This window comes from Marmota marmota, unplaced genomic scaffold (assembly GCF_001458135.2).
Source record: "Marmota marmota marmota unplaced genomic scaffold, marMar, whole genome shotgun sequence".
NCBI lineage: Eukaryota > Metazoa > Chordata > Mammalia > Rodentia > Sciuridae > Marmota > Marmota marmota.
Window position 1 is genome coordinate 2523159 of NW_026000139.1, and position 15232 is coordinate 2538390.

General features: G+C 37.6%; 1 protein-coding gene and 1 non-coding gene across 2 annotated transcripts in view; one reads left to right on the forward strand and one right to left on the reverse strand.

The window, feature by feature from the left end:
- Hectd4 (HECT domain E3 ubiquitin protein ligase 4) overlaps positions 1-15232 on the reverse strand; it is a 176344-nt gene that overhangs the window by 144576 nt on the left and 16536 nt on the right. Inside the window, exon 2 of the mRNA XM_015505175.2 lies at positions 374-429. Coding sequence (XP_015360661.2) covers positions 374-429 — 56 coding nt within the window. The remainder of the gene's footprint in view (positions 1-373; positions 430-15232) is intronic.
- Positions 11381-11451, forward strand: Trnaa-agc. The gene has a single exon. It is a non-coding gene; the product is annotated as a tRNA-Ala (tRNA).

The window sequence follows — 15232 nt, forward strand, 5'->3', positions numbered from 1 at the left end:
AAAAAAAAAAAAAAAAAAAAAAAAAACCCACACACAATACTATATATCTTGCATAGAGCATCTTTGGCCTTTGTGACTAAACAAGCTGAGCTGGGATGTACATGCCTGGAACAGGCCAACTATGGCAGAAACACAATGGCATGGGCTTTGAATAGTACTGAATGTACCCAAAATCTCTCTTCACAAGGCCTCCTGAGGCAAGTTTTAGAGATCACTTAACAATTTTTAGTAATAAATTTTTATTTCCATTTATTTAGAACAGTCACTCTTGGGACTTTATTTTAGCCCTAACCATTTCCAATCCATAACGGCTTTAAGGAGAAAAAACAACAATAACCACATAAATATAATAGCTGAGCACGGTGGTACACACCTGTAATCCCAGTGATTCAGGAAGTGGAGGCAACAGGATCACAAGTTTGAGGCCAGACTGGACAACTTACTTAGTAAGACCCTGTCTCAAAATAAAAAAATATAAAGGGCTGGCAATTTAGTTTAGTGGTACAGTGCCCCTGAGTTGGATCCCCAGTATCAGAAAAAAGAAAAAAATATCCTACACTGTTTTGTTTTAGTTAAACAACTAAAACTAAAAACCAAAATCTGCAGCAATGTTATAATAGTTTCTAGAACCTAATGAGTATTGAGCTTTAAGAACATGGCCTGGTGCTACAGTGTAGCTCAGCGGTAGAGCACTTGTCTAGCATGTAATACATTCTGGGTTCAATTCCTCCCCCAACACACACACACTCAGAGACTTTAATCACGGTGTATAAAAATAAACAAAATCGACCAAACAAGCAAAACCTTAATATAAGAAACACAAATTTGAGCAGCACAATAAGCAATTTAAGGGAAATTCACTATTTTTTTTAAGAGAGAGAGAGAATTTTTTAATATTTATTTTTTAGTTTTCAGCAGACACAACATTTTTGTTTGCATGTGGTGCTGAGATTCGAACCCGGGCCGCACGCATGCCAGGCGAGCGCGCTACCGCTTGAGCCACATCCCCAGCCTGAAATTCACTATTTTTCAAAAGAAAACTGACTATATTGTTATAGCATTTGTTAGAAGTAAATTCATGAAATAACAAGGTAAAAGTATTTATATGTTATTCCTTTTGCTTTTTCAAATTTTCTCCAAACATTATGCTTTTGTTAGATGCTATTTCAGAAAGAAAAGAAAGCAAACATCAGTCTTTCCTGAATGCTCTAGAAAGCTATGGCTCAGGAGTTCATGGAAAGCCTGCTAATGGAGGAACAACATTTACCAATACTACTTATGTGCCAAAAACTTTGCTAAGAAGCTTCTATTCACTACAGTCCTTCATCTGGAAAACCACAGTCTAGGTTAAGTAAGGAAGATTACTGTCCCCATTTTACAGATAAGAAAATGGTTGGTCTAGAACAAACCAATGGCCAAGGTCACTTCACTCAGTGCCCATATTCTGAACCATACCACCCATGTTTCCCACACATGCCTGGTAAGAATCACTTGAGGACATACCCTCCAACCCCCACCTCCCCACCACCAGAGGGCCTGGGAATCTGCATATGTAAAGGGCATTCCAGTAATTCTTATCAGGTACAAGTCAGGAAATGCTTCCCACCTTCCAGCTGCCACCCTAACTTTTTATTTAGAATGCAGTCTAGCCAGACGTGGCTGTAGACACCTGTAATCCCAGCAACTTGTCAGGGCTGAGTCTGGAAGATCACAAGTTTGACGCTACCATTAACAACTTAGTGAAGCCTTAACCAATCTAGCAAGAACCTGTCTCAAAATTTAAAAAAATAAAAATAAAAAGGGCTGGGGATGTGGCTCAGTGATATAGCACCCCTGGGTTCAACCCCTAATTAAAAAAAAAAAAAGTGAGGGAAAAAGAGGAAGTCTGTTACTATATATAAATTGGCCCTCGTTGCTAAAATGAGCTATTTAAATATCAGATCATGCATTCTCAAAGACAAAACTAAGGCAATCTAATGATTGAAGCTACATTTGGGTTTCCATAGAGAGAAGCAACCACTTCATAACAAGAAGCAGGAAATAAAGCTTTTGTATGAGGCTGCCAAAGTTCCTTGATTTCTACAGTCTTGACAATTGCTCTTCTTTTCCCCTAATCATGAATTTAAAGGTGAGGAAGGGAGCAGGACAATGTGTTCAGTGACTGTCCTACTTGGTTGCTCTCATTTTTTTTTTTTTTTTTAAAGTGGGAGAAAAGGAGACATGGAATTTCACATCCCTAAATAAGATCTTTCCTAGTAGAAACAGGTTATCACTTATTTGCATTGGTAGTTCATATACCTATATGTAGGGGAGATGGTGATGCCCAGGGTCACGTGGAGGATGTGCATCTCTCAAAGCACTCAAGATCAAGCCTGGAATTTTCTTTTGCAGTACTGAACACCGAACTCAGGGATACTCTACCTTTTTTTCAGAGACAGGGTCTTGTTAAGTTGCTCCTGACAGCCTTGAACTTGCAATTCTCCACTTCAGCACCCCAAGTAGCTGAGATTACAAGTGTGTACCACCATGCCTGGCTAAATTCATATATATTTTTAAACCTCTGCATGCCAAACAAAACCTATCTGTGGATTAAATTTAGCATTCCAACTACTGCTCACAATCCCTATGGGCTCTAATATTTCATACCTCAACATCTTTCCCCACAAATATATACATTTATTATATAAAATATATATTTATATTTCACAGGAAGGGGAACAATGTCCAATTTAAAAAATGATGATAAATGAGTTGGCATCTATCAGTTAAGTTCTTTAAAAAATGAGACTCCAGAACTGGAAATAATCCAGTGATTAAAAGAAAACAAAAACAAAAACAGGTAAACTTAAGGAATTTACTTGCATTTCCATTTCCAATACTAATCTCAATATGCATATATCATACATTGAACCCCTAGTGGACAGAACTTGGAGCTGTGGTTCACAACCTTTCTTCTCTTTCAACAAATCTCAGAGATACATCACACTCTGGTTTCCTAAAGCACAGATGCTCAGGCAGGAGAAGGGGCCCTGCAGCAGGTGTTAAGAACTGCTGATTTAGAACATAAGGACAGTATGGTGACCCAAGCTGTGTTTGTTCTCATGCCAACTGCTTGCCAGATGAACTATAAACACATTCCATTTATATGGATGACGTTTAATAAGGCAATATGCAGGATTCCTAGCTTGAGTTTTTTCAGGCTGTCACCTCATAGGCTCTGCTAGTGTCCCTACCCCAAGCTTGAGCAGAAATACTTCTTTCCTTAGTTTAACAAGCCATAGAGGGCTGGGGTTATGGCTCAGCGGTAGAGCGCTCACCTCGCACGTGCAAGGCCCTGGGTTCGATCCTCAGCACCACATATAAGTAAATAAAATAAAGTTATTAAAAAAAAAAAAAAAAAACAAGCCATAGAGATGACAGACCATGAAATGGTGGAACACGGTGAAGTGTTAAAGTTGAACATTTTAAAGACCAAGAATTCTAATTGCAGGTGTAAAAAAATTTTTTTAAATTTTTTACTTAATCAAATCACTAAGCACAGAGGAAAGCTATAGTTGCCTTGATATTAAGCAAAACTAGATCAACACAGGAGTTGCTCTACAAGGGGGGTGCATTAGGAGGACAGGACCTATACTTCATCTGGGTGACCCTAACACCTTTCCATTTGTGAAAGCAACTCTAAAGCAAGAGTTAAGGAACTAATCAATTTTATTTTATTTATTTATTTATTTAAAGAGAGAGGGAAAGAGAGGGAGAGAGAGAGAATTTTAATATTTATTTTTTAGTATTTGGCGGACACAACATCTTTGTTTGTATGTGGTGCTGAGGATCGAACCCAGGCCACATGCATGCCAGGCGAGCGCGCTACCGCTTGAGCCACATCCCTAGCCCACTGATCGATTTTAATGTTAAAAAGAAATAAGTTCTATCAAACAGATTCTAGGATGCCCCTGAAAAAGGGTTCTATGATGCTCCTGAAATGCCTTGTCAAATGGAAATATGGATGAAAAAATTTATATTCACTAAAAAATTATATAAAGTATAACCCTAGTTCTTATTTTAAAATATGCACATATATGCTTTATATATATGTATATACACTGATATTTATATATGTAAGAAAGGGAGAGAGGAGGGACAGGTTCAAAATTTTAACAGTGGATTAACAGGAATTATGGCTAATTCTCTTTCTCTCTGTTTAAGGTATGGGGATTGAACCCTGGAACTCTTGCATGCTAGGCAAACATTCTACCACTGAGCTACATCCCCAGCACTTATGGTTGATTTTTTTTTAAATTCCCAAGTATGTACAATAAATAGCAATTGCCTTTGAAAGGGGCAGGGATGAGCAACATACGATCATGGGAAAATACTTAAAATACTACATTAGGAAATAAAGAAGGGTATAAAATTAAAATAGAATATTTCTACTATTTTTAAAATTATACATAAAGCAAAATTGACATTTTTTAAAAATTGTATGGGGGCTGGGGCTGTAGCTCACTGGTAGAACACTGGCCTAGCACATGTGAGGCACTGGGTTCGCTCCCCAGCACCACATTAAAAACAGAGAACTAAATAAAAAAATAAAGTTTAAAAAAAATTTTGTATGGCATTTCCATGTCAAATTATTTGCCAGTGAAGAGTCTAATAGGCAAAGCTAAGCCATGCTTCTGGGGAAGAAGTTAAATGAAAATATGTAGTTTTGCTTTTCTCTTGTTGATAGATGAATCTCAACTTATCCATGCTGAGAACAGATGGCAAAAGAAATTGGCCCAAAATGCAGCTATGGAAGTACAAATATGGTGGTCAGCAGGAAATGCCTTATTCTTAATTTTAACCTTTTCCTAGAAACAGTGCCTGGAGTGTTACACAGAAAAAAATGGGTGAGCAGGTGTAGGAGGATTTTATTTTTGGCAAAGGCTGAGGAAAAGGGAGAAAACTGAATTTGATTAAAGAAGCCTATTTAATTCTAAAAAAGTAGGTTGGGAATACCTTGAATAATCTAATATTTCAGAAAATTTTTATATTTTTGGAAAGGCTATTAGAAATAATACAATACAAAATATAAAAATTATATAATAAAGAACTTTTTATTTTAGCATCAAATATCTTCTTAGAACTCAAAAGTCCAAAATAAACATGCTATTCTTATAATGTGCCCAAACAAAGAAGGCAATGATCATTTCTGGGGAAGTAGCTTGTTACTATTATTTTACACAACCTCTCCTGTTTTGGTTTCACAGATTTCCAGAGCAGCACCGTCATGCTCTCCCAAGCACACAAGCATGCTAATAGAAACTCAAGTGTTTGCTTCTGAGGAAACTCAGAAGGACCTATCTTGCTTCTCTTTATCAAAGACACGTGTTACTGCTACCCACAAAGCCAATGAAGTAAGACAGACCCTCCCCAATCTCCTAACATGTTTTTACCTTATAAGCTTTATGTTTTAGTATTCTCAGATGAATTCGTTTTTCTAGTCTTCACAGAATCAAGCATCTTTGCAGCGTCCCTCAAGTGGATAAGACTCTGTCTCATAAGAAAGATAATCCAACTTTTAAAAATAAGCTGCTGGCAAGACACAGCCTCAATTTTTATTCTCTACTCACAACTTATGATGCAGTACTTCTGGCCACACACCATACCACCCTGTGCTCTCCTGGTTATTAAGTCTTTCAGTGAGAGGGCTAGATCAACTCTTCAGGCCAACATGGCTAACTCAGCAAATTAAAACCAAATACTAAGAGTGTCTTGATCTACATGAAGGGCCAATTTGTCTCCCCTAAGCAAGTGTTGGACTCTATGTCAGATATCCACCAGAATGTGAATGACAGCAAAATCATCTCCTCAATTCAAAATGTGCAGGTGACTTGGTCATTGGTTACCTTGCTTCCTATTTTATGGATGAAATCATCAGTTTTATTTGGGTAAGGGTTTATTTTCTACATCTTAAGAGACCTGAAGAGCTGCATCTACCTTTCTGCATAGGTACATCAAGTAGCTAGCCCTTGCACACCCTTCCTGACCTGCCTTATTCGTGTTTACAAAGAATTCAAGTTTTCTTGCTTACAAGGTAATAGGTGCTTACTGTAAAAAGAAAGGTCCCCAGTGTGTGAAGGGGATCAGGCTCATCATCAGGTTAGAAGGGGTGGCTTGACACTATCACCTCTACCCAAACATGCAGGGTGGAGTGTGTTCAGTGTCTGCCAGGGTGCAGATAAGGGAGTATGGGTGGCCTTATTTCTGCTATCTCAGAAGATGGCTCAAAACATGGACATCTTCTCCAGGTTACCAATTTGAATAGTCTTTTAATAGTAGAAAACTAGAGAATGGCTTAGGAAAGAGGGCTAAGCAGGTATCCCCATAAAGAGAACTCTAGAGATTCCTTGTCTGTCAAAAAAACTATTCATAGTAGCTGGGCAGATTAAAAATGAATCTCTTGCTTTAGTAAATAGAAATTTCTAGGCAAGGGGTAAGAGTGAAAGGTGCTAATTTAGAGTGTTTAGTTGCACTCCAATGCACCTTTAAAGCAGTAGATATATCATGGACGATCATAATACATTAATTTAAATTTTTTAAAACACTACACTCAGTGACATAAGAAAGATTTCATTGCTAAGAATTTCATCATACTTATTTAGTAATGTAGACTAACAGATGTAATACCGCTTGGTGTGTTTAAAGGAAAAATTCTAATCAACCGTATGTCGCTCATTTGTGTTTCTCTTCCTCTGTTTTTGAGTCTTTAAAACAAAGACTGCTGGGGTGCAGCTCAGTGGCAGGGTTACAGCCTACCATGCATTAGGCCCTGTGTTCAAGCCCTACTACCACAGAAGAAACACACACACACACACACACACCAAAAAAAAAAAAAAAAGGACAAAATGACCAATAACTAGCTACCTCTCAGAAATGTGAATAAATAAGGTACATGCCTACCTTGACCATTTACTTTCATATTTTTGTGCTTTCATTCAGTTTAACAAGTATTCAATAAAACTACCACATTGCATAATAAGAGGGCTCAGGAGCACATGCAGTTTTGGGGATATTGAGAGCATTTCCCATTCAGAAGCTTTTTGGCTTTTATTTTACAGAATGCCTAGTTCTTAAAATATATCAGGATAGTTTCAATATCATCTGGAGGTAGAAAAATGATCAATAAATACAAGCTCTCTGGGGATGGGGGTGTAGCTCACTTGCCACATGTGAGGCCCTAGCATCAATTCTTAGCATCAAAATAATAATAATAAAATAACAACAACAACAACCAAAAGTATAATGATTACAATAATAAAGTTACATACATAAGATATCTATTTAGTTTAAGTCACAATAGGTAGCTCAAAATACAAAACACAAGGGGCTGGGGCTATAGCTCAGTGGTAGAGCGCCTGTCTCGCATGAGTGAGGCACTGGGTTCGATCCTCAGCACCACATAAAAATAATGTGTCCATCTACAACTAAAAATATTTTTAAATAAACAAATAAATAACATGGGCTGGGCCCAGGAGCACACTCCTATAAGCCTAGCAACTTGAGATGCTAAGGCAGGAGGATCACAAGTTTGAGACCAGCCTCACCAACTGAGTGAGGCCCCAAACAACTCAGTGAGACTTTGTCTCAAAATAAAAAATAAAAAGGTCTGGGGGCTGCGGATGTGGCTGAAGCGGTAGCGCGCTCCCCTGGCATGCATGCGGCCGGGGTTCGATCCTCAGCACCACATACAAACAAAGATGTTGTGTCCGCCGATAACTAAAAAATAAAATATTGAAATTCTCTCTCTCTCTCTCTCTCTCTCTCTCTCTCTCTCTCTTAAAAAAAAAAAGAAAAAAGAAAAATTTGAAATGCTAATTAGCTATTGTTCCTAGCTAACTAGCCTTGTGCTTTAATCCTTCCATCTTTAAAAAATAAATAAATAAATAAATAAATAAAAAGGTCTGGGGATGTGGCTTAGTGGTTAAGTTCCCCTGGTTTGATCCCTGGTACCAAAAATAAATAAAAATAAAAACATGAAGAAAAATAATCCAAAATAAGATCATTAGCCATCAGTATTAAACCTTCCCTAAGGATAGAAGTACTGGAACAGAAACATCCAAAAGAAACTTAACATAGCAGGGGAACAGATTACCATCTTTGAATATTACATTACTTAGGAAAGAAAAAGCTTGTAAATATAAAAAGCTTATGTGTGAGTGTGTGTGTATGTGTTGTGTGTGTATGTGTGTATATATATATAAATATTTATATACACACACATATTTTTCCAAGTTATACATTTTGGAATCATGCTGTGAAATACGAACTGGACAGAGAAAGAGAGAAAACACACCAAGAAAACTTAACATCCTAGAATCAAAACACTAAGAATCAGAAATCTAGGGCTGGAGGTATAGGTCAGTGGTAGAACATTTGCCCTGGGTTTGATCTGCACTCAAAAACATTTTTTTAATATTTTTTTAGTTGTAGATGGACACAATGCCTTTATTTTATTTATTTATTTTTTATGTGGTTCTGAGGATGGAACTCAGCGCCCGTGCTAGACGAGTGCTGTACCACTGGCCACAACGTCAATCCCTCAAAAATTTTTTAATCAAAAAAAGGAAAGCAAAAATCTTTCTCCTTGCTAGAGAAATTTAACTATCAGCCAGTCTTTCCTTAATATCCAAGAGCACAATTTGATGAATAAGAAATAAGAAACTGGAGAGCCACACTCTCCCTTTTGCCCAAGTTTTGAGGTCTCCTGTCTTCTACTTTGCTCCAGTCTTTTTCTATGCTTTTATTTCTTTAAGAAACTGAGTTTCTTTTTTTTTTTTTATTTTTATTTTTAGTTGTTGTTGGACATTTATTTTATTTATTTGTACGTGGTGCTGAGAATCGAACCCAGTGCCTCACGCATGCTAGGCAAGAGCTCTACCACTGAGCCACAATCCAAGCCCCAGAAACTGAGTTTCTTTAAAAACACTGCTTTCAGGTTTTGTTTTGTTTTGTTTTTGGTGGCAGAGGTGCAAGGGATTGAACTCAGGGACTCTTGACCACTGAGCAGCATCCCCAGCCCTATTTTGTATTTTATTTAGAGACAGGTTCTTACTGGGTTGCTTAGGGCCTTGCTTTTGCTGAGGCTGGCTTTGAAGTCTGGATCCTCCTGCCTCAGCCTCCTGAGCCACTGGCATTACAGGCATGCACCACTGCGCACAGCAAGAACACTGCTTTTGGGCTGGGGATGTGGCTCAAGTGGTAGCGCGCTCGCCTAGCATGCATGCGGCCCGGGTTCGATCCTCAGCACCACATACAAACAAAGATGTTGTGTCTGCCGAGAACTAAAAAATAAATATAATTCTCTCTCTCTAAGGAAAAAAAAAAAAAAAAACATTTAAAAAAAAAAGAACACTGCTTTTCTTTTCTGCAATCTAAAAGCTTTGTGCAATCTTACACTGAATCTTCTAAAACCACAGGTTTTTGAAGAGAGAAAAGCTCTATTTCTTACGTTTTACAATACTAAATTGATTTGATCAAAAAGCTGGGTTTTTCCTCACCATATCATAAGAACACAATTTCATCTCTTTTTTGGAGGTAAAGAATTGGGCCACAGAATGAAAAAGCACAGTCAGGTGCAGTGGCACACACCTGTAATCTAAGCAGCTGGGAAAGCTGGGCAGGAGGATGACAAGTTCAGGGCCAGTCTCAATAATTGAGCAAGAACCCCCAGCAAATTAGTGAAACCCTCAGCAACTTAGCAAGATCCTGTCTCAAAAATAAATAAATAAATAATGGCTGGGGATATGGTTCAGCAATACAGAACTCCTGAGTTCAATCCCAGTAACAAAAGAAAAAAGAAAGTGGTAGCGTGCTTGCCTGGCATGCGTGGGGCGCTGGGTTCAATCTCAGCACCACATACAAAAAAAGATGTTGTGTCCGCTGAAAACTGAAAAATAAATATTAAAAAATTCTCTCTCTCTCTCTCTTAAAAAAAAAAAGCACTGACCAGAACTATATCGTATGTGCGTGCACACATATGACAACATCGATGTTCAGTTTGAAGGTTTGTTTTTACATAAATTGGAGTATGGGTGAATTTAGTTTAGAAAGTAAGAGAAAAATGACCATCTGCATAACCTATAGGAAAGCAGAGGTTTCTTAGGAAAATTTTCATGTCTATTTTCTAACATTTCAAACCCTAGGCAGAAATAATCCAGGTATAAATACAAGTTGGAGAAGTGGGCTTTAAAGCAGTGCAAACATTAACATCACATCACCTTCCTCATGGCTTTTAAAGACATTTCTAAAGGATAGGAAAAGAAGGTCAGGATGGAGAGAACAACAAGCAGTCCAACCCAGTCCTGTGTAAAGAAGAACTTCGTGTGGGTCATTATAACATAATGCAGAAAGCCTCATTGGGATTTAGCCATAAAATAACACTTAGACACTTAACAAAAATCTCCCTGCTCTACTTATGCCTCTAATACAGGAAGCAAAGAAGAACAGTTTTTAAAAAATGATTTATAAATTATACTCCATGTATGTATAATATGTCAAAATATACTCTACTGTCATGTATATCTAAAAAGAAAAAAAAAAAAACTATCAATTTTAGTCAGGTGTGATGGTACACACTGGTGGTCCCAGATACTCAGTAAGCTAAGGCAGGAGGATCACTGCTTGCCTAAGCAACACAATAAAACCTGGTCTCTTTAACAAAATGAGATCCTGGGCTATGGCACACACCTGTAATCCCAGTAGCTGAGGGAGGAGGATCAAAGGTTTAAAGGCAGCCTCAGCAAAAGCCAGGTGCTAAGCAACTTGGGGATGTGGCTTAGTGGTTGAGTGATCCCTGAGTTTAATCCCTGGTACCCCCCACCCCACCCCCAAAAAAGAAAAAATTAATGAATGAATAAATAAATAAATATAAATAAAAAGGGCTGGAGATGTAATTCACCAGTAGGGCACCCCTAGGTTTAATCCCAGTGTCAAAAAAAGAAAAAAAGAAAAACATAATTTAATAGCCACGAAGGAGACTATGTGTTGGTTATCTCAAATCCTAACTCAATTTCAAACATCATATACCTTAAAAATGTGAGCTTTGTACAAATAAAAATTAGTTTCAACCCAGATGTGGTGGCACACCCTGTAATCCCAGTGACTTGGGAGGCTGAGGCAGGAGGACTGCAAGTTCAAAGCCAGCCTCAGCAACTTAGCTGACTCTGTCTCAAAATAAAAAGGGATAGGGATGTGGCTCAGTGGTTAAGCACCCCTGGGTTCAATCCCTGGTACCATTAAAAAAAAAAAAAAACTAGTTTCAAAACAAAGATGAATAGCTGCCCTACAGATAAAATATTCACCTATATTTAAATAAACATAAGATGAAGGATTTGGGGACTGCGGATATAGCTCAGTTGGTAGAGTGCTTGCCTAGCATGCACAAGGCCCTGGGTTCAATCCCCAGTACCACCAAAAAAAAAGAAAAAAAGGAAGAAGAAGGATTTGCCAAATAAAATTTTTTAAAGATAAAATGTGTCATTCCATTTCATCATATGGAAAAAGATTAATCATATTATGTAGACATCACATAGAATGTTCAAGTAGAGGATTTAAAATTTGCCAAAATTAAATGTAGTAAGTAAAAGGAATCTTATTTTTAAGGATTCTTAGATTGTAAACAGAATTCTAAAAGGAGGTGCCTTTTAGGGGATCGATAGTCACTTGCTTCATCACTGACCTTTCTATCATTAAATAGGGAGTGACAATTTCATGATCCTGAGTAGTATGAAGTTATGTCCCTCAAACCTGTAAACACCACTTAAGTTCACAGCCTCTGATAGTCTATGTCTATTATGTCACAGATATGCTCACCTATAATTTGATTAAGAAATCAGGAGGCCGTGTGTCGATGCACTCCTGTAATCCCAGGAGTTTGGGAGGCTGAGGCAGGAGGATCGCCAGTTCAAAGCCAGCCTCAGCAACAGTGAGGCACTAAGCAACTCAGTGAGGCCCAGCCTCTAAATAAAATACAAATAGAAGGATCAGGGCTAGGGATGTGAATCAGTGGCTGAATATTCCTGAGTTCAATCCCTGGTTATCCCCACCACAAAAAAAGAAACCAGGAGAAGGCTACTCTAATTCCAAAGAACATGGGATGACTGCTAAAACTAAAAGAGGCATTACAAATGACACAAAATTACATTAAAATAGAAATGAACACTAAATAATGTTACAACTATGTGCTTTCCAAAAGCTAAATGACAAGAAATCTGACCCCAGTCCCAATACTTCTCTCACTAGGTCGTTTCCTTCTCTTATCCAAGATGGTAACATACAAATATTGCCAATTACCACCAATTACCTATATCCAAATATTTTGGATATAGCTTACTAGCTTAAGTTTTTCCAACCTTACTGAGCTGGGGGTATAGTAACACATTAAATGAGTATCTCCAAGATCAGAATAAATATGTATTACATTTCTACATGTGTAAATCTCTCTTCAAATTACAGCAAAACTAATATTTTTTTAAGATAAAAGAAAAAAGAAAAAAAAACCCACAGTTATTTGTACTTGAAAACTGGCAGAAGAGACTTCTACATGACACTGTGTTGGATATTCTACATCAGTGCTTCACACACTATGCTAAAGAATCAAGTTTTTTGTTTGTCTTATTTTCTTTCAATCTACTGTAGAATAATATTTTTATAAAATGTAAACAAAATCAATCATTTTTTAAAAAGTGAAAAATAGGACATAAAAGATATAAGTCTTAAGTTTTATTATTAGGCTGCACAGATAGCAAACTTTGAAGTTTCTAAGTATTTCCTCTCCATCTTTGTATATATCTTGTCACCAGAGTAACAAATGGTTCCCAGTACATGGATCACACTTTGAGAAGCTCTGCTCTATGTAATCTATTGAATTTTCCAGAGAAATTTTAAAAGCCACCAACTTCTCAGTATCGACCATGATAGACCAAAGGAACTCAGTATCTTCTGAACAAAAAGCTGGATTAAGTGATCTCAAGACATTTTCAGCTCTACAAGTTCTATGACTATAAAAGCTTAAGATGTGATGTGACTGGAAAGTAAAACCCACGTTCCTAATGGCACCCATTCTCTTCACACAAATAGAGTAAGAGGAAAACTGATTAAAAAAAAAAAAAAAGAAAGAAAGAATGGGAAAAATAAGCTCAGAGAAGAGGAATCAGAATTTAACTGAGAACAAATACTGTCACTGAGGAAATATAGCCAAGTAAGAAATACCATTAGTAATCAGACATGGTGGCCCGTGCCTATAGGCCTAACTACTTGGGAGGTTTAGGCAGGAGGAGCACCTCTGCCCCAGGAAGACGTTGAAGGCCAACCTAGATAATACAAGGACTCCATCTCAAAAGAAGAAAAAATGAACACCAATTACCACCGTAGTTATTTGGGAGCATTCAGGATGGGGATGTAATTTTCTTATATATTAATCTCTGAAAATTGGACATTAAGTCCATGTGATTTAAAAAAAAAAATGGTTAAATAAATTTTTAGACATTCTTAACCAGGCATGGTAGTTCATGCCTGTAATCCCAGCTACTAGTTAGGCTGAGACAGGAGGATCCCAAGTTCAAAGCCAACCTCAGCACCTTGGTGAGGCTCTAAGCAACTCAGCAAGACCCTGTCTCAAAATAAAAATTTTAAACAATGGCTGGTGACTTAGCTCATTGGTAAAGCTGTCCTAGGTTCAATTCACCATACCAAAAACAATACAAAACATTCTTTACCAAAGTAGAGACCTATGTAACAAAGATAAAAAGATTAAACACTGCAGGGTTCAGGGAGCCTGCCTGTAATCCTAGTGACTCAGGAGGGAGGCTGAGGCACAAGGATCATAAGTTCAAGGCCAGTAATGTAAGGAGACCCTGTCTCAAAATAAAGAAAAATAAAAAGGGCTAGGGGCATAGCTGAATGGTAGAGCACTTCAGGAATCAAACCCAGTACCAAAACCCAAAAACAAACAAACAAAACATTAAATAGTATTCAAAGACTCCCAGATTCACTGTTTCAGAACCCTATCATATTACTTGTCACTTACAAAATGCTGGCATATGGTATGGATGGCATCATTATAATTCTAGGCCTCCAACTCAATAAACATCTACTAAAATCTATTTTATTTTTTAACTGCAAAGTCTCAGTGTTCTCATCTCTAAAAGATAATTCCTATACTGTCTATTTCAGAAGATTATTTTTAGAGGAACAAAATAAGGCGGTCAGTTAAACAAAATATGGTTCATACATAAAATAAAACATTATAGGCTAGGGTATGACTCAGTGGTAGAGTGCTTGCCTAGAATGTGGAAGGCTCTGTCTAGTTTCACAGTTCTAAGCATTGCAAACACAAAACAAAACTGCTTCTCTAAGTGTGGTCCTGGGTCCTGAGCACTGGCATTACCTGGGAGCTCCTTAGAAACGTAAAATGTCAGGTCCCACCCTAGAATCACTGAACCAAACTAAAATTTAACAAGAACCTCAGGTGGTATGCACATGCTGCTACAGGGCCCAAAGAAAATTAAGAGAAAGGAATGTACACAAGTGCAACAATAGTTTTTTCTTGACTTATTAACTAGAAATGATTTCTGCTTGCTTGTTTACTTATTTTTTTATTCATTTATTGTGGTACTGGGGTGAGAGCCCCTTGGATGCTTTTACCACTGAGCTACCTTCCCAGCCCTTTTATTTTTTGAGACAGTCTCACTTAGTTGTTTAAGGCCTTGCTAAGTTGCTGAGGCTGGCTTTGAACTTGTGATCCTCCTGCCTCAGCCTCCCAAACTTCTGGGATTACAGGTATGTACCACCTGGGTGAGCACCACCACACCCAGCCCAAGAATAATGTTCTGAGGGGCAACTCTCAATAAGGAAATACCTTGACCTTTTATGCCCAATATATGAAAGAATAAAAGAGAGAAGAAGCCTATATAAAAAAGAATGTATAAGAGAAAATTATAAAAATCATAAGAATTGTTTCAATGCAATTTGGAGAAATTACATTTAGTCTCATCTGTTCCTAGCAAAATAACCAACAATATTATTCCTGTTGAAAACAAGATCAAGGGGCTGGGGATGTGGCTCAAGCGGCAGCGCGCTCGCCTGGCATGCGTGCGGCCTGGGTTCGATCCTCAGCACCACATACAAACAAATGTTGTGTCTGCCGAAAAACTAAAAAAAAAAAATATTAAAATTCTCTCTCTCTCTCTCTCTC